Here is a 22,069-nt window from a genome sequence, read left to right as displayed (position 1 = left end):
GTTGCACTGGCCCACAAGGTTCAGCCAGTAAAACGTCGGGTAATAAATTCGAGTAGGGTAGATGGGTAGTATTTTTGCTCGTGCATTAATACCTTCTCATTAATAGTTTGTGACAATGATCATTTAATTAGCCCATTTTTATTGATTGAAACAATTAATTAAAAGTTCATATTGTTTAAGTTTTTCTTTAACTTAGTTATTTTGTATATATTTTTCTTGTACATTGTGGACATTCATTATCAAATAGCTGATAAGTATTTCTCTTTAGCATATTATAGAACCCTGATATGATATTTTGAATAATTACAAAATTATATTTGGCTGTGGTAAAAAAAGAAGTTCTAAATGCATCCATGTTAGATTTAGATGTTGAATTATAGTTGATCCAAGTCATTTTCAAAGTCAGTCTCAATTCAATTTCAGACGAGATGTGATTTGTTTTATTTTGAATATCGATGATATTTTTGATAAAATATTTATCTAATACTTAAAGTTAATTTAGGGTTCAAAGGATTTGGAAGGAATTTACAGAAAATTCCTTGTGTATAGAATGCACTTAGATCATTACTGTTATAATCGTTGATAGTTATGAAAAATAGTTACACGTTGCATTCAAGTTTTTAATTATCATCACAATATCATATCAAATTGAGATATAATTAATAGTAGATAAGATTTTTTCAATTATACGAAGAAATCCTCTGTTTTGTTGAGAGAAATCCTTCATCCTAATCTGTATAAATAGGAGAGGGACATGTTAATGTATTCAAGCTTCAAGATTCTTCAATTAAGCTTCCTCAATAATTTTTTACATCCCTTGTCTCTCTAACCCTTGCCCGCTCCTTCCCTCTTCTCCTCCGGGTGTTGCCTGCATCAATCAGGTTTCTCCACCAAATCGCTACAGCTTCCTCCTCGTGCAACTTTCTCTTCTATTATAGCATCGCTGCAGCTACCTTCTCTGTTGCAGCTACCTCCTCTACTGCACCTTCCTTCTCTGTTGTAGTTATCTCCTCTATTATACTTTTATTGTAGTTTTCTCCTCTACTATAGTATCGCTGCATCTTCCTCCTTTGATGTAGCATCACTATAATATCGTAAACTGTTTACTTTGCATCGATCCAAGATTGGTATCCTTGACAAGAGCACCATCTTGCAGGGGCATGATAGCAGATAAGCTTTCTCCAACTATATGAAGAAATCTCTGGAAATCCTCTATTCTGTTGAGAGAAATCCTCCCTTCTAATTTGTATAAATAGGAGAGGACATGTTAATGCATTCAAGCTTCAAGCTTCTTCTTTAATAATTTTTCTTATCTTCTATCCTTTCCACCAAGGTTCGTTGTATCATACCGTATCGGCATTTCGACCCGGGCTCGATACGGTATGGTACCGGTGTACTGGGCGATACATCAAGGCGTACCGAGCAGTACACCCTGGCGTATCGAACAATTTTATATTTTTTTCATAATGTAACAGTGCTACAGTATAGTACTGTAGCACTATGGCAGTGTCACAGCATAGTACCGTAGCACTGTAGCAATACCGGGTGATCCACGTATCGGTAACCTGTCGGATCGGTACGTACCACCTGGTACGGGCGGTACGCTTCGATATGGCAGACCTTACTTTCCACGATAATAACGGTTTATTCGACTTAGTCATAACGTCGAAGTATCAATCAAGATATCGACCCTATGTCATCTACGTGGTGATATCGGACTATCAATCAAATGTCATATCATCATTTTTCATATCGCAAACCAAATCAAAGTTCAACTTATCATAGTAACAACTACAATTTATTTTTTTGTTCTCTTTAAATTATTCCCGTGTTGTTTATAGTGATTTACCTTTGTTTCTTTCTTCAGCTGGCGAAGAAGGTAAGGAAAAGAAATCGCATACTTGGTCATGAACAGACTAGCACCAATTTAATCTCACTAAGAAGCTCTCTGTCTTATTTCTTGGATTACATGGGAGGAGGAGCACGTCTTTCACAATTGCTTGTACGCATGCTGGGTGACCACACCATTAGCTCTTCCTTGGTCAAACCACCGTGCCTTCCACCCTGAACCTGAGGATGAACACATGCAGCGTGATGATGTCTGCGTTCCTTGTTCAGCTCAAATTCCCCTCCCCCCCAACCCATCAGGTGGTGGCTGGTCAAAGAATCTGGAAGCTCAAACAAAGAAGACAGCAATCCCACGCCGCACTCCTGTCTGATGTTCTAATGGGTTGACTTCCGGCAGGATCCGACCCGTTAATGCCCATCATAGTGCATTCTGAATCGGGTTCTTGCCTTACCGGATCACCCAGGGCTAATAATTAATACAGGAAAGGAAAGGGACAGAGAGGATGAGAGGGGGACAAGAGAGCTTTCGTTGAATTGGGGGACGGCAAAAAGAAACACATGCTGTGTCGTGAACGACCGAACTCCCAAAGGTTTAGTTGGATGTTGATCCCAAAGCCACACTCACAAGAAACCCCGGCCGGCTGGCTTCGTGGCAATCACGTAAGCCATTATTTATGCACCTTACGGTAGTTTTTAGATCCCTCCGTGTTCTTATTTAGCTCACCTTTCTTGTTTCTTTTATGTTGTTGGCTGCCTCCTTGTTCTTATCTGCTATCCTCCCACCATGTGAGCTTGACACACTGATATGAGCCTTAAAAAAAGGGTGATATAAGCTTGTAAGTCATCTATATATTTAGATATGCCATGCCTGCTGCAATCGTGGTTAGGGTATCATGTCAGTGTGGTTGCAGATCAGCTTTCATCATGTTCTAACACATTATTAAGCTCATCATCTTTCCTGTGTCCTTGGTAACAATTTTAGAGTGCAGCAGCAGTTTCTAGTCTACACCTGCAAACTTGGAATTCAGATCGATCATGGGTCTCATTCTGATGTGATCTCCACTTCAAAGCAAACCCCTGAGCTAATATTATTGGCCAAGGAGGGGGGGGGGACCCCCATGCCTTTGACTGGCCTCTTAGCTCAGACCCTCTTTTCTCAGTAGCATCTCATCTCTTTGGCACACCAAATGCATTCATGCCCTCCTCTTTAAGAATTGTTCAGCTTTTGTTCCTGTCTTTTGGCAGCATTGGATCCTCTTTTGTGCATGTAAAAGCATGGGTCTCTCGATGGCACAAGCCACCCGGGCTCAAAAGCAAGATGCAACCTGTCTCTTCATTGTTCTAGCAAAGAGGACAGACACATTGGGACTAGCCGAAGCATGTGATTTCATTAAGATCGAACATTCGTTGCACATTAACTACTGGTTCAGCTGCTCCATGAAGCTCTCTCGCGTCTAAGTTGTTGAAGATGAACGCTTACAAGAGATGAAGAAGAAGAGTAGTAGAATTCCCAGAGTTCAGCTCAAAGGTTATTTGGACTTTGGCTTCCGAGAGAGGAAAAAAGGAGGCGGCTCTAAGTTTTGATACACTGATACAGAGGGTTTCTAGGCAGGCCTGTTCACTACGGAAGTGATGTGCCGGAACTGGTTTCCTCTCCACTGCTGCTTCCGTAGGAGAGCTCGGTGACGCAGCTCGTCTCAGATATGGAGGATGCAGAATGGCTCCGATCTCTATCTCGCTGCCCCATGAAGTCGATGAAACCAACTCCATGATTCGTGCCTCCGTCGTCGGTCTCCGCCTCCATCTTGGTAGCTCGTTTCTTCTTAAAGATGCGACAGAGAACCCAGTCTCCGCTTGGGACGGCCACACAACTCTGCATGATCACAAGCATTATGGAGTTCAGCAAAGATTCCACACTGATGAAGCCAATTTGCGAAAGAGGCTTGTGATTACATTCTCTGTAACTCACAGTGAAGTGATCTCAAAGCAGAGCAAAATCAACAACAGTTTGGAGCTTACTTGAGATGAGTTCTTTCTCTGGGGGAAGATGCAGGCTGTGGTGTCAGGGCCGGTGAGGCGGTACTCATGCATGATCCAATCCGTCTTGGTACCGGTTGGGGGCTTCCCCTGATAGAACACCAAAACCTTCTTCATCCCGACCACCTGGCTGCACCGAGACGACGTGATCTGCTTGTCCTTCCCCGTGGCCTTCCAGTACCCGGATCTCGCCGCCCGGTTCGATCGGCTCCCCTTCGTGTACTTTGCCTCCCGTAGATTGAAGAAGTATCTCTCCTCTTCGCACCCACCTGAGCATTGCCATCATCACTAGTGTCACTTCATCGGCACTCCAAAGCATGATATGGTTGGGGTTTTCGGAAGTTACACAGGGGAAGTAGTAGTAGTAGTAGCAGTAGTAGTAGTAGTAGTAGCAGTAACCTGGCAAATCCCATGGATCGAAGTTTGAGAGATTGATGTCAGGGATGATGGAGGCAGGCAATGGGCATGAGAAGACCTTCGTCCTGAGGTACTGCACCACCAGCTCCTCATCAGTGGGGTGGAACCTGAACCCAGGGGGGAGCCTCAGCACTCCATGCCTGGCGACAACACTCGGCTTCGTATCCATATGAAACACGGACCAGGAAGCAGAGGAAAACAGCAACGACGACGACGACAACAAGGAGGCCTCTAATTTCTCGAGCTAGAGACTACAGCCGCGGGTCCAAAACGGGTGGAATCAAAAGGAGCTAACGATCCATGGTTTTCTGCTTCTGTAGCGAGAAAGAGAGAGGAAAGAGGAGGGGGGAAAGAGAAGGGCGGGGAGGGGCCAAGGAACCGGGGCGGGGAGGGGAAGGGGCGTGGGTCGAAGGTGAGGGAGGAAGCTGGGGCGGTGGCAGGTCTTTTATAGCAAAGGTTGCGGCCACAACGCGACGACTTGTGTAGCGTGAACCGGACTCAAACCTTTGACGCATTTTATACCCATATACACACGTCTGGTGACGGCGATTCACACATCTGAGAATTTACCAGCACACATCGATGCATGAATTTTATAATGCTCTGATGATGATGTCCAGATTTTTATGTTTAGAATATTACTACGTTGATGATCGAATCCACTTATTGGACATTCAAATTTGGATTTCTTATCCTATAATATAAATTTATTTATCGATACGTATTCAAATAAAAAAGTCCTTTTTGTGCTGGGATTTTTCTTTTTTTCTTTTTAGAATTATCCGATTTAAAAGAAAAAAATAATAATAATTCTGTACGCAAATTTGGATCAGTGGTTGCATCGATTATATCTTGTCGAGAGGAGACACCGATGTCCGGCCTCACTCGTCGCATGACGTGATTGATCGTGAGAGAGCCGTGCGAGATATGGAACCTGAGAAAGTTGGACGCAAACTTATCTATCTATGTATTTATTATATATTCCAGAAGGTCGATTTTTCTTACAAATAAATATTCTTTGGGTATTTTACGTGACTCTTATTTTTTGTTTTCAAATACTATATCTAATTTGAAAAATATTTGAACTGTTCCTCAATTTTTATTTTTTTTTTACATATTGCAGTGTTTTGATCCAAAAACAAAAAAAATATACTTAAAAGCAAATAATTTTTCAAATTATTTTGAAAAAATAATAGTTTGCTATAGTGTTTAATATGTATTATAATATACTAGAAATAATTTTGATATATTATAATATTATTTAATATGCAACATCACTCAAATAAAAATAAAAAGTTAATTTGCTATGGTGTTTTGGCTATCATAATAAAAAAATTACTATAAATAATCTAAATAGACTCTTAACATTAACAAATCTAAATCTAAAATATGATATCTGGATGCATATACTTCTGAAACATCCTTACCCAATGATTGGAAGTACGTAGATACTCATCCTAAGGAGCTACTTCTAGGAGATATATCTAAGGGGGTTCAAACACTTTCTTCTCTTAAAAATATTTGTGCCAACACCGCTTTTCTCTCTCAAATTGAACTTAAATATATTGAAGAAGTCATAAAAGATGATTCATGGATTATCGCAATGCAATATAAGTTAAATTAATTTGAGAGAAATGAGGTGTGGAAGCTTGTTCCTAGGTCAAATGACCATTTAGTTATTGGTACTAAATTGGTCTTTAGAAACAAGCAAGATGAATATGGTATCGTAGCTAGAAACAAGGCTAGATTAGTAGTCAAATGTTTTAACCAAGAATAAGGTATCGATTACAAAAATACATTCACTTCTGTGGCTAGATTAGAAGTCATAAGGATGCTTTTTGTTTATGCTAATAATAATAATTTTAAGTTGTTTCAAATAGACGTTAAAAACGCTTTTCTTTAACTATGAATATTTTCTAAAAAAATCACCTGTTTTGTTTTATGATTTGTTAAAATGGTAAAGTCCAACATGTAATTTATTTATGGAAAAAGAAAAATGGAGGGTAAACGGTGACTCAAATTGCAATCGATGAGAGCCTTCTGATCAATTAATCCATGATCGATGCCTTCTGATCATTTATCACCATCAATTAATCGATTAATTATTACGAATTTAAATATATTTAGGCTAAATTAAGAATAAAGGGTAAGGGAATAAATAATGCAGTTCTCCTCCTTTTTGGTGGGTCCCATTCCACTAATCGATCTAACGGACATCTGTCAATAAACCTTACGATCTGCGAGTCAAAGTCGTCTCGTGCTTGCGTCACGCTTACGATCTAACGGGGTGAATAAACCTTTGGGATGACCTGTTATGACGGAACTACCCTCAGGTCCGGAGCGCCAATCATTCCCGTCCATCGTCGGAGATCAGACGTGATTTCGAATCACGAAGCAAAATTAGTTGGGAAAGAGGGCCTACTTGCGTCCAAAACCACCGACAAAGAAAGGAGCAAAATGACAAATTTGCCACCTAACGTGAAAGGATGCTTTCCATTTATTCTGATCGACCAATCGATGGGCTTAGTAGGATTCTTTAGCGAAAAGAAGAAGTAATTGCCTTCAAAGATCAACAATTCTGTGAAGCCAATTAATTCCAAGCAAAAAGCTGTGGCAATGCAATGCCGCAGCGCATGCGTGTATGGAGGAAACTACGGCATTGACATTGCATGGCTTTGGCTGCTGCCGTAGGGCGAAGGCAACCTTTTCATTTGCCCCGAGAGAGAGAGAGAGAGAGAGAGAGAGAGGAGAGCGAGGGAGGATGAAAAGGAGGCAGAGGAGACATGTAATGTCCCACTTGCGATGTGGAAACATGGAAGAAAAAGTGCTGCTGGAGATGTGCTCCCCTTAGCCAAAATGCGGCTGGTTTTTCCTTTTCCTTTGCCAATGATACGATACCATCTACTTCCCCAGTCTTTTTCTCTCTTTCACATCTCCTTTTTCTGGTGTTGTTTTCTTCTCATCAGATGGTATCCGATTTATCATCATGATCTGTTTCTGGTCAAGGGCGTTTGCGTGCGGGGATCGAAGAGGGCTCGAGGGAGGGAGCGAAAGAGAGGGCGTCAAAAAGGTAATACTTTTGTGGTTTGGAATATGCCGTCCTTTTCTGTGTCATCTTTCTTCTTCTGCTTGGCCCTGGCCTTGCTTTGTGTGTTTCCTATGCCACTCATCGGTTGGAATTGAAGCGAGGGAGAGAAGGTAGCCATGTGTGGTGGAATGTCCGTTAGCTACCCCAAGCTCATCTATTGAGGGTGGTATCGGGTGGTGGTGGGTTGCACATGGTGGGACAAAGGACCACAAGGTCTTTACAAGGTAAAATAGGGTTCGCACAACTCCATTGGTGATGAGCATTCGTGATTCAGAAACCCTCCTTGTTCTTGTTACTTGTACTTCACAAAGAAACCAGTACCTAATGCTTCCTTTTTCTCAAATTGAAGCAATCAAGTAAAATTAGCTCTTGTGGGGCATTTCTTGGGTTCCAAGGAGTCAAATCTGGGCTTCCCTACATATATGAACTTAGGATTAGGTTAGGGAAACTAAACCTGAGGTGGTGCATAAATTGCATGGATTACTAGTGTTTACTGAGAAGAACAAGCTATTTAAAGATCACTAGAGACCATGAATTGTTTACAGGTGCAACATATTTACTGATGGCTTCTTGCTTTATAATCCTAAATAGTATCAGAGTCTCCGATTTCTCCCAAAACAGGGTGAACAAAATAAATAAATCTTTTTTTTTCATTACATGCTTCCATCTTGATTAAATCTTAAAACGGAATATGGAGGAACTTAAACTACTGGATTCCAAAAGCATGCTAATTTCATAGATATGTGGTTTACGTATGCCAATAAGTTAAGGTATCATGGACATCATCTGTCAGCAAGCATGTAGTTGAATCAATTAGAATGATGTGGGCATTTGTTGTATCAGCCAAGCAATCTAAAATAAATCTTTTTTTTTCATTACATGCTTCCATCTTGATTAAATCTTAAAATGGAATATGGAGGAACTTAAACTACTGGATTCCAAAAGCATGCTAATTTCATAGATATGTGGTTTACGTATGCTAATAAGTTAAGGTATCATGGACATCATCTGTCAGCAAGCATGTAGTTGAATCAATTAGAATGATGTGGGCATTTGTTGTATCAGCCAAGCAATCTGAGATAGCAGATCTTCCATTGTCGGAAGAGGTTGATACTCCCTGTATCAACTAGAGACTGTCTGCTACCTTAAGTCTTTATCGTTTCATGGTTCTGAGTCTCAACTTTAATGGCTTTCACTTTCTTGATTACTCCTTTGGGGAGGCATCCAAGATGACTTGTGGTTATCGGATTGGGATTCTGATTTCTATGGAAATGTGACGTTGGATGTCGGGGTTATCCTTTAGTTAGGAACATAAGTTGAATCCTTCTCTTCCACGATATAAGACAGAAATAAAATTGGGAATAGTGAGGGAAGATAGAAAGAATTTATGATGCTGATTGGTGTTGCAAGTTACAGGACATGTCTCTCGTGTCTGCTCTCCTCCAAAGCTTGACTAATTTCATCCACAAATCACATCATGTCCCTATATTCTGCTGATAATATTTCTGAATTGCATGATGCTTTTAAGGATAAGTTTCATCGAACAAGATAGGCAATCATTTTAAGCAGGCAAGCATCTACGGAATAACTTAAAACTTGATTTATATTTGATGTTGTGCTTCTAGTTTTCTTCAGTGTTTCATGTTAAACAACACCAGTGTTAGGCCCTTGTGTCTTGACTCATGAAGGAAAGGTACACTCAGAGAATCACAAAAGCGATCCTAAAAACACTGAGATGACTTCAACTGGAATCAAGGTGGATGGACACGAAAGAGCTACTTAAAGATTGTGGATAAGCATATAGGATCATTCTGGAAAGCTAGTAGTATTCTCAGGCCAATCATAGCATACATTTTTTTCTCTTATTAATCAAAGGGTATCAAAATATGTTCTCTTTTTCTCCAACTTTGGTCGCTTCCTGCAACAAGTATTATGCATCGGTGGTGCCACCAATCCGAGTGACAAGTAACAGTAACATTCTTCCCGCAACAAATATTAACAAGACTTTGATCGCTTCCTGCAACAAATATCATGAATCGGTGGTGCCACCGATCCGAGTTTTGTTTACTAAATTGTCAACATATTGATAGCCTCATACAGGAAAAGAATTCGGAAAAACAACATCCTTTATGGGTGAAACAACAGCTGAATATTTGAACTGCTTTCTCATCCAGGCTAGATATTGGGACAATTCGTTGAAATACAGTTAGCACAATCATTTTTCATTATGGCTATTTTTTCCATTTATAGTTCCATGTTAACATTTAATGAACTTCTATTTATACTTCTCAGCTAATTTATTTGCTACTCTGCTTTAATTATGCTTCCTGTCACAAAATGAGGAAAAGGATTAGTTGTGACTGAAAACATGATCAGCAATCTAGGTTATCAATTATCATGATGTTCATTCGACAGTCTCTGCAGGCAAAATCTTAATTCATTTTCTAAAGTTTACTACTATATATTATATGGCCACTTGAGCATTTATCTTTCGCCCAAGCTTGCAGATAATTTCTTTTTATAATCATATGGTATCAACATCCTCATTTTTTTTCCTTCTCGTGGTTAAAAGGTTGACAAACAAATGGTGGATCCAACCATGGAACCTTTCATAAGGCACAAGACAGAGAAGTAAAGCAGATATCTCAAGTCTTCCTACCAAGACCTTGGTGTTCAAAAGCTGCAAGTGCTTGCTTGTTTGACAAAACAAAGCGGCTATGTCAATGGATTTGCCGGTGCTCCTGGATCTATTACCACCGTTCCCCATGATCTAAGCAGCACATGGATACAAGTTTAATTAATATGCATATATCTCTCTCTCTCATGTGAGGCCATAAAAAAACATTAAGGTTGCTTGCTCAGGAGGATCAGCAGCATCAGTGATCCATCTGTGTTGATGGATCTCATCATTCAATCCACATCTATGTTGATAGATGAAGAGTCGATGATATGAAAACAAGCTGCTTTGAACTGTCAATCCATGCCAAACAACACTTATAAATGGTTTGAACCAGCCATTTTGGCAGGTGAAGTGTCTGACCTCTGCTTGAGTCTTCTAAGCCAATCCAAGAGTGAATGTACATGGATTTTATACACTTAAATCAAAGCTAAAAACTATTAGATCCTCCATACGAACCCATATACATATACCAAACTTGTTTCTCGGAAAGAGGCAAAACACTTACCGCTATATTTCATGTTTTGGAACACTTAACGTATTCTGAGTTTTAGCTTTGCCTTTGGTATTTTCACTAAATGAACGTTTTACCATTGATGATAAGGAAAATAAAAACATTTGATTGTTATTCCAATATTCGATGGTGAATGTTGTTTGGGATATATACGTACAACCTTGTGGGATATATATATATATATATATATATATATACATATATATACTAACGAAAAGGAAGATTGTTTGATTGATGAACACTCTCATCCCAAGGAAATCGAAGAAAGAGTGAGAGCCCATATCAAATTAGTGTACAGCGATTACCCCTGAAGGGGAACATCGAAAAAAATTCTACATAATCTCGTACACGAAGACGACAGTAAGTGTCATTGTTGTACCAGTTGAGGTATGAGCCTCAACAGAAACGAAAGCTCATGCTGGGAAAACTTGGGCCTCGAAGCCTCCTTCACCTTTGCCTCGACCGCATCTTCTGCGTCCGGGCTGATGAACTCCGAAACAGCCTCAGTGATATCTTGGACCAAGTCCACGATCACGCCGTTGATCCCCATGAGGTGCTGCATGTAGACTGCCTCGGGAACGTTGCTGCAAACGCAGAGAAAAAGTCATCGATCAACACCAACAAAGCAGAACGGTAGATACTGTAGCTAAAGGAACTGAGTGCAGGTAATGGCGTACTTCAGTTGTCCGTATGTTAGGAGGGCAAGTTTGGAATCTTTGATTATGGCTATAGCTGTTGGATTCATAAAGATGGCTTTGACTTCGGACACTAATCCCTGCAAGCCGTATGCCAAGCAGAGCTTGATTCCCTCATCCAAGGAGTTTCTCCTTGCATCCCCGTAGATCTGCGTTCCTCCATTGGTGAGGAAGAACACCTGTGCCAACGACAGCCAAGAAATCAGATTGGAGCCCGTACGCCTTACACTCTCTTCTTCGTTAGCTGAGATCAAAGCCGCTTACAGGGTAGTCATTTTGGAGTTTGCGAATTAGTCGTGCGGCGTCGGGCTGGAAGGACGAGAAGATGATTGACCTCTCGTTGGCGAACTCGTAGACAACCTGCAGAACGAAGGAAAGAGGAATTAGTAACACCGATCACGAAATGCAACAGGGACGTGTAACCCTTGGAAGATGAGGTGGTGGTGCATCGTACTCGCAAGGTCGCTCGAAGCGATCGAGTGAGCTCTTCTTCTTCGTAGACGACATCGTCGACGAACTTTAGCTCGATGTTGAAGCCGACACGGGGATCGACACCTTGGAATGCTTCTTGCAGCGTGCAAAACGAGTCATCTGCTTTGACGGCCCAGTTCAGGATTCGCCCGTCTTTTGCCTTCCTCAGCAATGGTTTCCCCACCTGTAATCCAGTCAACAGCAAAAAATAATGAGCATTGATTCTAACTATCGCCCGAATGAAAAGACGCAGCCTTGATAGTGATTACCTTTGTATGATGATCTCTTTGGGGGCCGTAGGAACGGAACTCCTCCAAGGAAAGATGGGTGACAAGCTTCTCGGAAATCTTTCCCTGTGATAAAGAAACAATGAGAGATGAACATTACATTGAGCAATTTGATTGCCACCGTAGAGATTACGTACAAATGGAGATTTAAGAGACTTACATCTTCGTCTTCGGTGAGTATGAGATCGTCATGGAAGATGATGGGGCAGCCATCTTTGGTGACCTACAGGAATTGATTGCATCGAGGGTAAACTCTTGTGAGAATTCTTGCTCAACCATTCATAAAGGAAAAGTCATCATCATCCTAGCCCAAGAGTAAGATGCAAGAACCAGTCGGTGGGGTCAATCATCGAGGGGGTCGAGGATGATGTTGACTTCAGCGGCTAAATTTTGGTGCTCATCGGAGGATGTAAAAAGAAAAATAATTAAAAAAAGAAAAAAAGATAATCCATCTACACCAAAACACGAAACAAGGGGGAATCAAACGGCTCGTAGGATGCCACGACACACGAAAAAGAAAACGATTCTTTTCCGTCACCGCCTCCGGTTTCGACGCCAAAATCACGTGAAAACCATCCGCCCAAAACCGCGGCACCTAATCGGGCAAGGAAACAAACGCGGCGTTCTCGGACGCCGCGTCCTCCCCCCGCCACTCCGACGCGGATCGCCGCGGACGGAGACTGTGGACAGCCAGAAACCCAATGGTTGCTGTTTTCTTGAGTAACGACCGAAAAGAGAGCCGTGAAGTGGCCGGAAAAGGTAACATTAACGGCATTAGCGTCGGTGTAAGAATTGAATATACCTGGACGTCGAACTCAACGAAGTCGATGGGGAAGCGTGCGGCCTCGTTGAAGGAGCGGAGCGAGTTCTCCTTAACCTCCCTCAGCCGCGGGTCCGGCGACGCCAGCGCGTTCATCCCCTTCCCTCGGTGCCCGATCACCACCAGCCTCTCCGCCTTGTTCACCCATCCCGCCCCTGCTCCGGTAGATCACCGATCAACATTCAAGCTTCCACTTAAAAAATAGAGGTAGGGATGGAGGGAGAAGGAAGGGACATCCAATACCTTTGTGGAGACGGGAGGAGGTGGAGAGGGCGACGACGGGGGCCTCCGGCAGCTGGTCGAGCGAGGGGACGTCAGAGACGTGCACGGCCTTGAGCGCCATGGAGATCCGATGGGACTAGGAGGGATTCAGAATTGAGGGCTTTGGGAGCGGAGATCGAGTCGAGACGAGACGAGGGGCGGAGGCCGAACGGGGATGGGATTTAAAACACGACGGGGGAGTTCGAGTCGGGGTGGGAATATTCGCGGAATTCCGTATTCACAGGATAATGCCTTGGGATATCCCACATCGGGCCTCCCACGACGGAATCTTTTGCTCAATTTTTATATGATTACTATTATTTCTTTTAAGTGGGAGAGCATATACCGTCGCTTATGCCGTCACGGACGAAACGGAGAACGCGTGCGGACCGTTCGGGGGAGGCATCGGAATATGCCGGGGAGATATTCCCATCGCGTTCTGACGCGTAACTCTCGTGTCCTCCGACGAATCCTAATCCATCCGTCTTATTTAGCGATAAAGACGAAACAAAGCAGAGAAATCGTCAGCCGACACGTCAAACCAACATAAGGAAAAGCTAATGTTCTAAATAAAAGAGACCAAATCCTCCGACCCGCTTTCCCACCCTATTCGCGATTGGAGAGGCAAAGGGATCACTCACCATGTTACACGCTCCATTGTCAGGTAAGACGTCCTATTAGTAGATCGCCTAAAGTTGCGTCGGGTTCCAATAATTAAACTTGGATTACTGATGCGATTAAGCAATTATTAGTTTAATTTTCCTCAACAGTTTAGTGGGATCCAGCTGCACTTAATTAAGTATAGCGATAAGCATGACACCTCAACGATTAATGTGCCATTGAAAGCCCACAGACGCGGACGAGGGGATCGACCTTTCTCTCCTTTTCCTTGTTCCATGAGGTGGTGGAGAAGCCTCGAGAACGAGGCCACACGAGACTACACAAATCGACAGATCGCAGCACGTCAGAATGACGCGGACCAACTTGTAGAAAGACGCAAAGACGTTGAGCTTCGACGGTGACGGAATACGCTCGTAATTGTGATCCGAATTGACCCGGTCGGCGTCAGCTGTTCCTATATCAGGATCTCCCCGGTCAAATTAATCCGCCGTATTAGGGTCCATTCCGGTCGATCAGGGTCAACTTAGGTTGGCGAGACCAAGTTAGCTAAACTGTTAGACACGCAGCATATGCCGAGGAAGAAAAGGAGAAGGTTGAAGATGAAGGGAATCCAGTGAAGCTCTGTCTTCGGCTGGCATGGTAAAACTATGACAAAGAAAGCATCGGGTTCGCTGAGCACCATTGAAGGACAAAGCAAAAGTTTGCTTGACGCAGATTACGTGAATCGAATGTAATAGGATCCCTCAAACGAATATGAAAAGAAGCTGCTTAGTAGCTTCTCTCATCCGCTGGCTGGTGAGACAGTGCAGCTGATGATTCCTTAAGATATTAACTTCATTCAATCAAAACTTGGCATCCAAGTAACTGAGAAGGTGTCGGTCATCATCCAAGACAGCACCGGGTAGGAGATTTTAGTTCATTGCATGAACACTTGTAGTTTCCTGTTTGGAAGAAAGGGAAAGGTCACTTGTATGGTCCTTCAAAACCTATTCTTGAGGAACTCTACCATATCTGTTCTTTTTTGGTTGGGTCACAAGTTGTAGAGGAGGAGGAGGTGGTGAGACATCCACCACTGTTTCTCTTGTATTGTCCTGACTACTGGAGAGAAAGGAAGTGACGCATCTGATCTTTCTTTATGTATTAATCCCTAAAATACTTTTAACCATGTTAAAGCTAATAATACTACACTCATTAAATCCTCACAATCCAACATAAGTTTTCAGAACTTAATTGTATTACGTGTGTGATGCACAAAGAAACCAATTAATGTTGCTCGTCAACTATAGATCTTAAATTAGAGCTAATATTGTGCAGTCAGTATTCGATTGTAGTATTGTGATTAGCATTAATCATACATGTCATTGGCAAACACAGATCAGAACACATGCAAGAAGCTCAAATGTTCACTGAACATGCTATGCTTTCATGCATACCACAAGAAGACATTTCATGGTTAGGAAAGATTGCAAAGCTCCAAATTCTCAACAATCTGTGACAACAAACAATGGCCAAGGTGTAAACAAAGATGTAAGCCTTGCACAAGACCAGTGTCATGATATTGAATGTTACATTCATCTTGTCCAATATATTAATGCATATTTCAGCTTATAGCAAGTTGATATTCTTGTAGGAATGAGTGTCTTGCTTGTATGAGAAATTGTGTGGCAAAAACAGATCATTCTGGACAATAACATGGGGTGCAGCAAGGATTGTGAGGGGCCTGTGACCCAAATCAAGATGGTCTTAGCTCATTCAGAATGGTCTCTTTAAGATCCATGTTTCCGGCTAGCTTTCAGATTCAACAAACTAAAGCATCAGAAGTAATGAAGCTGAGAGAGAGAGAGAGAGAGAGAGAGAGAGAGAGAGAGAGAAGAGAACAAAAAGGAACAAGTCTGTGTTCTTGTCTCCTTCTTACCCTTTTGTAACGGCACAGAGCAACACTTGGAAAGCATGAAAGCCGTCCGCCTATGTGTGCTAACGCCATAAGCGAGCTATTGGTCACCAATGAACTCCCCCTGAAACAAGAGAACAAAAGCAAAAAGGAGAAAGACCAAAAAACAGAGTCTAAAATAAATTATTAATCTTGAATATATGTGCAATCCTTACGATAATACATTTGGAGATAGATAGGCTTTCAGGTGTATCCAGTGGAGTTTTACATGGTGTATACGACAGAAAAATTAGAGCTGGTTAACTGAAAAGGAAATCAACATTATTCAATTCAAAAGAGAGGAAAACTGGGGGAAGAAAAGATGGTGGAAGTCGCAAGTCATGGAGGAGGAAAGTAGGGTTTTGTGGAGTGTGCACACGAAGCAAATGAAGGCACCACCCCAATCATGGCTTATGCCCATTCGTTGTAACGTAAATAGAAGCTTCAGCATGCCAACATGAAGCCCATCTGAGTTCATATCTATGTATCTTTCATGATTCAGAGTACCATACAACAATTATTTACATGTTTCATGTAGAATAAGCTAATCAAGCCTCCCTACTCCCCCTTTAAAATGGGACCTTCCTCACTCCTCAGAGCCCCAAGCATCCAACCTCACACCTACTTCAGCCATCACCACTCCCGCATGACCTCGGAGGTCGGCGAGCCCCCTCGTGACCCTCGCTGAGCACTTGGAGGAGGAAGATTCTACTTCCTTTAAGTGCTCGACGCAAACTGTTCTCTGAGGAGGTGGGAGAGATGGCCGGGCTTTCCTTGGACCACCCTTGGGCATTCACCATTGGCATCCTTGGTACATCAACACTGAAACCTCTCTTTCTCCTCCTGCATGAGTCTGCAATGAACTTCAAGGTTCACCACCTGCACTGAGGTGGAGGACTTTTGAGGTCCAAGGAAGATGGTGCACTTTGTTGTCACTATCAAATCCTTTCTGAAACATCATTGTCCATGCATGATATTACACTGCTCGAGTCTTGGAAATCAATGTCTCTAATTCTTCATTCTCTCCGATGAGATTTCTAACGCAGCTTCTCATCCTGATCCTGTCCCAACAGGTAACATCATCTCACTCATGGTGTTTCTTGCGCCACTGTAAGCTCTCTCTCATTAATATTTCTTTCCTTCACAACTTCTTTGATCGTTCAAGCTTTCCAGTGACTGTGCTACTCTACTATCTGATGAACTCAAAACCGCAGGCCAACATTCTATAGAATGTACACAAGGAAATCCACTGAAGGGTTCCAATCGGTGCCATATGTCGTTGCTCTGTTCAGCTGCATGTTATGGTTCTGCTACGCATTCCTCAAGACCGACGCATATCTTTTGATCACCATCAACTCGATCGGGTGCGCTATCGAGACAGTATACATAGTCATATACTTGACGTATGCACCGAAGGTGGCAAAGGTGCACAAAATGTAGCTCACGTCCAAGTTTTCTTGACCATTGCTTGCAAGAGTATATATTATACGTCTAGAGTCTATCTCTCGATATGTTTGCATTCGGATTGCAGATATTTACCGCAAAACTGGTTCTGCTTGTGAACGTGGGGATGTTTGGGTTGATTCTTCTTCTCACGCTGCTGCTAGCAGAGGGCTCCAAAAGAGTTGGGGCATTTGGATGGATCTGCGTGAGCTTCTCCGTGAGCGTCTTTGTGGCTCCCCTGAGTGTCATTGTGAGCACAACATAATCTCGATAAAAAGTATCACGGTGAATACAACTTGTAGACTCTATACATGATTTGATTCGTGCAGAGGCTTGTGATGCGAACAAAGAGCGTCGAGTTCATGCCCGTCTCGCTGTCTTTCTTCCTCACGTTGAGCGCCATCGTCTGGTTCGCGTACGGTTTACTGACCAAAGACATTTACGTTGGGGTAATCACTTAGACACTCACTTGTATGTATTGGCTTTGTCATCTCAGTCTTTCTGCAGAACGAAGTCACTCATGTTGTCCTTTTTCCTATCTCGTTGCTGAATCAGCTGCCGAATGTCGTGGGATTCATCTTTGGGATCCTTCAAATGGTGCTCTACGTAGCTTACAGGGACAAGAACAGGGTCGCCATCGAGCACAAGCTGCCCGAGCACATCATATCGATCGCGAAGCTTAGTGCTGAGAAGGCCTCCGAGATCTATCCCATCGACTCTGCCACACCGGTAGTCGATGATCAAGACACGGTGCAAGAACAGGGCGGTGCAGAAGAGGCCAAGGGAGGCATGGCAGCTCCTCAAAGGGAGAATGAGGCGAACAGTGTTGAGGTCTGACTGCCCATTAATTGTTGGATGGATGGATGGATGGAAGGGAATGAACGGAGCTACGTTTGAAGAAGAGCCACACAAATGTTCGCTTGTTCTCTCTGTCATCTCTTTCGGTTACTTGACTTTGGTCTATTGCGAATTAATGAGGTGTTGTTGCATTGGCTTCTCTACCGTCATGTTTTAGTTGCGAGACTTTTGTTTGGTTGCAGATTGTGAGGTGGGCGCAGGTGAGTTGGATATGTAGGTTTATAACGTGTAACCATGATTCTATAACATGATGAATTAATTGGTCACTCATAAATAAAGAGGAGCCAAACATGAATGATTCTGTAATATGCGCAATATATGAATGGCCAAACAGTAGTATATGAAGTCACAAGGAAAGCAAGAGAAACACAACACTGCTCCCGTCTAATTTAGCTGCCGGACTGCAAAGCTGAAGGATCTGTCATATAAATATTTTACTTCAATTACTATTCTGATGCTACATGACTCTATTTTTTAGTTATCCCATAGTCATGGTTTCAAGTATCGGTCCGCACCGAATTAATTAATACTTGATATAGTGAATATTTTCGATTAATCAAGACTCGACGCATGCGAATAATATTATTGATACCAAACCCATCACATCAACATGAAAATAATATTATTGATTCATAATATATTTTCATTGTCACTCTAATATATTTTCATCAAGCACACTAATTTTACGGTGTGTCGTAAGGGGCGTATAGTTCTCGAGCACAATAATATCGAAAACTAGATCAACGATACCGATCAAGATATAACCATAAGTTCAATAGCACTCAATACACTAATTATTGTTTTTGTTTATCGATAAAATCAACATCAGAATAAAACTGAGAAACCAATTCCATGGCACTTGACTTTCTTGAAGAAAGCAGCATCAGAATAAAGCCACTAGGAAGGTGGGCACAAGAAACAGACATATCAAAAGGCTAGCAGAAAAACCATGGCGTAAATCAAAAGGTCTTCTTATACTATAATAGATTGTTGACTCAACATAAAAGGACATGGGCATGCAATTGTTCTTTGTCCATAATGGTCCATGGTCAAAGCTTAGGTTGCTTTCCTACTCCAAAGGCATCTTAAACAGGAAAAAAGCCTTCCTAGTAGAAGCCAAAAGATACACTTAGATATGAAAGCACTTGTATCAACTTTGGTGATACTGAACGATATAAAAGATTGGTACATCTCCAAGGCCATATGAGCCAAATAAAGGTCAATCAATGTACCTCAATCGTTTCTACTTCACATTTGGTGAGGAATATACGAAGTTGTACCACAATTACGCACATTTTTTTGTTTTCGTATACGCATCTAATTAATTTCCTGTATTTGTTTGTAGTGTATATAATAAACATTGTTGAGAAACTAAATTGTGTGAATAATTTCGAGGAACAATAATTGGAGAACGTAACTACAGAGAGGCAAAGAGAAAAAGGAGGGAGCCCCGAGATTGGACGTTGGGCCACACACAATCTTGTGGAGATTCGCGCCATGGGATCGCGCGTGCGCCGGGGCGGCCGAGCTGGCGGCATCGGGTAGCGTGGAGGCACGCCATTGGCCTAACACTCCGACAAGGATGTCCCAAAAGAACCGCTTCGTACCGGAGGAGGAAGTTGGCGGGCGTTGTTTGTCCCCCTCACCCAACTCTCTCTCTCTCTCTGCACCTGCGATGGACTGAAGGTTATGACCGTCTATGACTGAACTCGAAGGACTATGCCTCCATGTGAATGCAAATGCAGCCCACCTCTGCGACCCATTTGAATCTTCTCTTCTCTTCTCTTCTCTTCTTTGTTTATTACTTGTTTGTTGTCGGTGTGTGTGGTAGTTTGGAGAAGTAAAGAGGTGGAGGATTCCTCATTCTGCCATTTCCAACCTTCAAATTATCTGATATATATATATATATATCTTTAATCAATGAAGAACTCAAAATTATTTTCTCTGTCAACAGTACACAGTGTTGCATTGTCCCACTTCAATCAATGCAGACTAGGTAGGACATATATACAACAACAGAAAAGAGAAAAGAAGATCAAACACAGAACTTGAGAGTAACATCAAAAGAAAACAAACCCAACTTCTTTTTTTTTTTTTTTGGATTTTTACTTGTTGAGATCTTTCTATACATATGATCAACATCATCATCATCATCAAACAAAGTGACACTCGTTTCTTCATCACTACCATGCATCTCAAACCCCACATAACTCCCACCAACCCTCGGAAAACCCAAAGGAAGAAAAAAAGAAAAAAGGAAGAACATTAGAAAAGAAGACATGCATCCCACAAATCCCATGCATATTCATCTTGCACCCAAAATGGAGGACCTTAAAAAAACCAACCTCCCCTCTCCTCTCTCTCTCTCTCTCTCTCTCTCTCTCTCTCTCTCTTCTCTTTCACTCTCTTTGTTAAGTAACCATTAGATAGAAAAACGCACATTGCTTATAAAAGTTGGTGTTCTGCAGCTGACATTATAACAGGAACATCTCACTATTAATGTTGTTATACTGTTTTGAGGTTTCGGATGTAGCTGGTCTCAGAGCCAGAGGGCGCCGGCTTCCTTGAGGAGGGGGACGAGCGTGCCGTTGATGTGGGCGGCCATAACCCGGTCCATGGCCCCCACGAGCTTCCCGCCTATGAACACCACGGGCACGGCGGCTCCGCCCGCCGCCCCGCCGCCGAGGAGGCGGGAGAGGGCGCGCTCCATCTCCTTGCCGCGCGGGTCTTCGTCCAGCTCCACCACCGTCGGGCTCACCCCCATGCCGCAGAAGAGACGCTTCACGGCGTGGCACATGCAGCACGTGCTGACGCTGAAGATCACCACCGCGCTCTCCGCCGCCAGCCGCTCCACCCGCTCTAGCGCGTCCATTGTCGCCCCCCTCGCTGCCGCCGCTGCCACGTACCCCCACGCCTCTGCCGCTGCCGCCGCCGCCTGGTAGTGCATCCTTGTTCTTCCACCCAGGTTAAGCCTCGGCCGAAGCTGAAGCCCTCTCTACGGAGTGTTTGAGGAAGCAGAATAGCTCAAAGGGGACGAAGAGGAGAGACGGACGGGAGAGCTGCTGCTTGTGGAGAGTTTGGGAAAAGAAGGCGGGTATTTATAGGAAGAAAAGAGGGGCATTTTGAGACCAAAAGATAATAGTAACGAAGGGGTAGAACGGGATGTTTGGGGGAAAACCTGTGAATAAGCTCCTGCAGAAGGGAAAAGTTTCGGAAGGTGTCTATGTTTAATTGCTGCTTCAACTTCCATTGCTTATGTCATTCATTCCTGTTGTAAGTTCATTCCATGTGAGGTTACGTAGGCAAGTGAGTTGATTCTTTACTTGTTTCAGATATGGTCAACCATGTTAAGAAGCATTCAATGCAGTATTTCTCAGAAATCATTCTTTTGGAAGCCAAAAAAGAAATATAAAAGAAAGGAAGGGAGAAAAGAAAAAAAAGAACATTACAGCAATATTTTTACTGGAATTGCAATAAAACTTTTGTGCTGCACAAGTGTATGAGTCTGAACTTTAGAGAACAAAACAGTACAAAAACATATATCAGCAAAGAAGAAAAAGAAGAAAAGAATAGAAAGACAGAAGAGGAGGGCAGGCTTTATCAGGCGGATATAGGCGTGTCTGGCAAATGCGGCTGTCATCGTCCTTGTTGTCGCGGTGGGGTCTGCGTCGTGACCCGACCCCACTTCAACTAATTCTGAACCACTTTGGAGAACAGAACTGCCCTAAGAGATGCCCGCATCATATAAATATATATATACATGTATATACATTCCTCCTCACTATTCTACATCACTTCTTTTCATTGTATTTGATCTCTTTTGGTTTTTTAGTTTCCTTCTTCCTTCTTTTGCCCTCCGATGTGCTTTATCCAGCGGGCATCTCTACTGAGAGATGGGACATGTTTTTATCCATTTTGGATCAGCTTTTGTTCCTCACTGCTTTTATCCACAAATCTTCGGTAGTTAATCCATGCAAAAGCCGCTTACGTGGCTGGCTACATAACGGCCGTTATTTCGGACAGTGCACCGTGGTTCTCATCCGACGAGCGAGGTCAATGGTCAAAGTGGCCCACCACCTGAACCCGGAAGGGCGGGCCCCGG

General features: G+C 42.7%; 4 protein-coding genes and 1 long non-coding RNA gene across 5 annotated transcripts; 2 read left to right on the top strand and 3 right to left on the bottom strand.

Moving 5' to 3' along the window:
• Positions 1-3,217: 3,217 nt before the first annotated feature.
• LOC135624664 (NAC domain-containing protein 83-like) lies at positions 3,218-4,704 on the bottom strand. Its single transcript, XM_065128506.1, has 3 exons — positions 4,285-4,704; positions 3,868-4,154; positions 3,218-3,721 (listed from the first exon to the last, which is right to left on the bottom strand). The coding sequence occupies exons 1-3, from the start codon at positions 4,469-4,471 to the stop codon at positions 3,470-3,472; spliced, it is 726 nt and encodes a 241-aa protein (XP_064984578.1). The 5' UTR covers positions 4,472-4,704; the 3' UTR covers positions 3,218-3,469.
• A 2,677-nt stretch (positions 4,705-7,381) lies between these two features.
• Positions 7,382-10,415, top strand: LOC135624666 (uncharacterized). Its single transcript, XR_010491768.1, has 2 exons — positions 7,382-7,614; positions 9,963-10,415. It is a non-coding gene; the product is annotated as an uncharacterized LOC135624666 (long non-coding RNA).
• A 424-nt stretch (positions 10,416-10,839) lies between these two features.
• Positions 10,840-13,305, bottom strand: LOC135624663 (glycerophosphodiester phosphodiesterase GDPD1, chloroplastic-like). Its single transcript, XM_065128505.1, has 8 exons — positions 13,098-13,305; positions 12,837-13,009; positions 12,195-12,257; positions 12,017-12,100; positions 11,731-11,931; positions 11,541-11,636; positions 11,259-11,455; positions 10,840-11,165 (listed from the first exon to the last, which is right to left on the bottom strand). Exons 1-8 carry the CDS (start codon positions 13,195-13,197, stop codon positions 10,949-10,951), a joined length of 1,131 nt encoding a protein of 376 aa, XP_064984577.1. The 5' UTR covers positions 13,198-13,305; the 3' UTR covers positions 10,840-10,948.
• Positions 13,306-16,283: 2,978 nt separating this feature from the next.
• Positions 16,284-18,082, top strand: LOC135624421 (bidirectional sugar transporter SWEET14-like). Its single transcript, XM_065128014.1, has 6 exons — positions 16,284-16,477; positions 16,740-16,776; positions 16,881-17,091; positions 17,198-17,359; positions 17,439-17,558; positions 17,665-18,082. The coding sequence occupies exons 1-6, from the start codon at positions 16,426-16,428 to the stop codon at positions 17,944-17,946; spliced, it is 864 nt and encodes a 287-aa protein (XP_064984086.1). The 5' UTR covers positions 16,284-16,425; the 3' UTR covers positions 17,947-18,082.
• Positions 18,083-20,412: 2,330 nt separating this feature from the next.
• Positions 20,413-21,045, bottom strand: LOC135624273 (glutaredoxin-C5-like). The gene has a single exon (XM_065127707.1). It carries the CDS (start codon positions 20,912-20,914, stop codon positions 20,507-20,509), a length of 408 nt encoding a protein of 135 aa, XP_064983779.1. The 5' UTR covers positions 20,915-21,045; the 3' UTR covers positions 20,413-20,506.
• Between the last annotated feature and the right edge of the window lie 1,024 nt (positions 21,046-22,069).

Source organism: Musa acuminata, chromosome BXJ2-10, assembly GCF_036884655.1.
Source record: "Musa acuminata AAA Group cultivar baxijiao chromosome BXJ2-10, Cavendish_Baxijiao_AAA, whole genome shotgun sequence".
Taxonomy (NCBI): domain Eukaryota; kingdom Viridiplantae; phylum Streptophyta; class Magnoliopsida; order Zingiberales; family Musaceae; genus Musa; species Musa acuminata.
The sequence above is the reverse complement of the archived record's forward strand: the minus strand, read 5'-3'. Positions and strand labels throughout refer to the sequence as shown.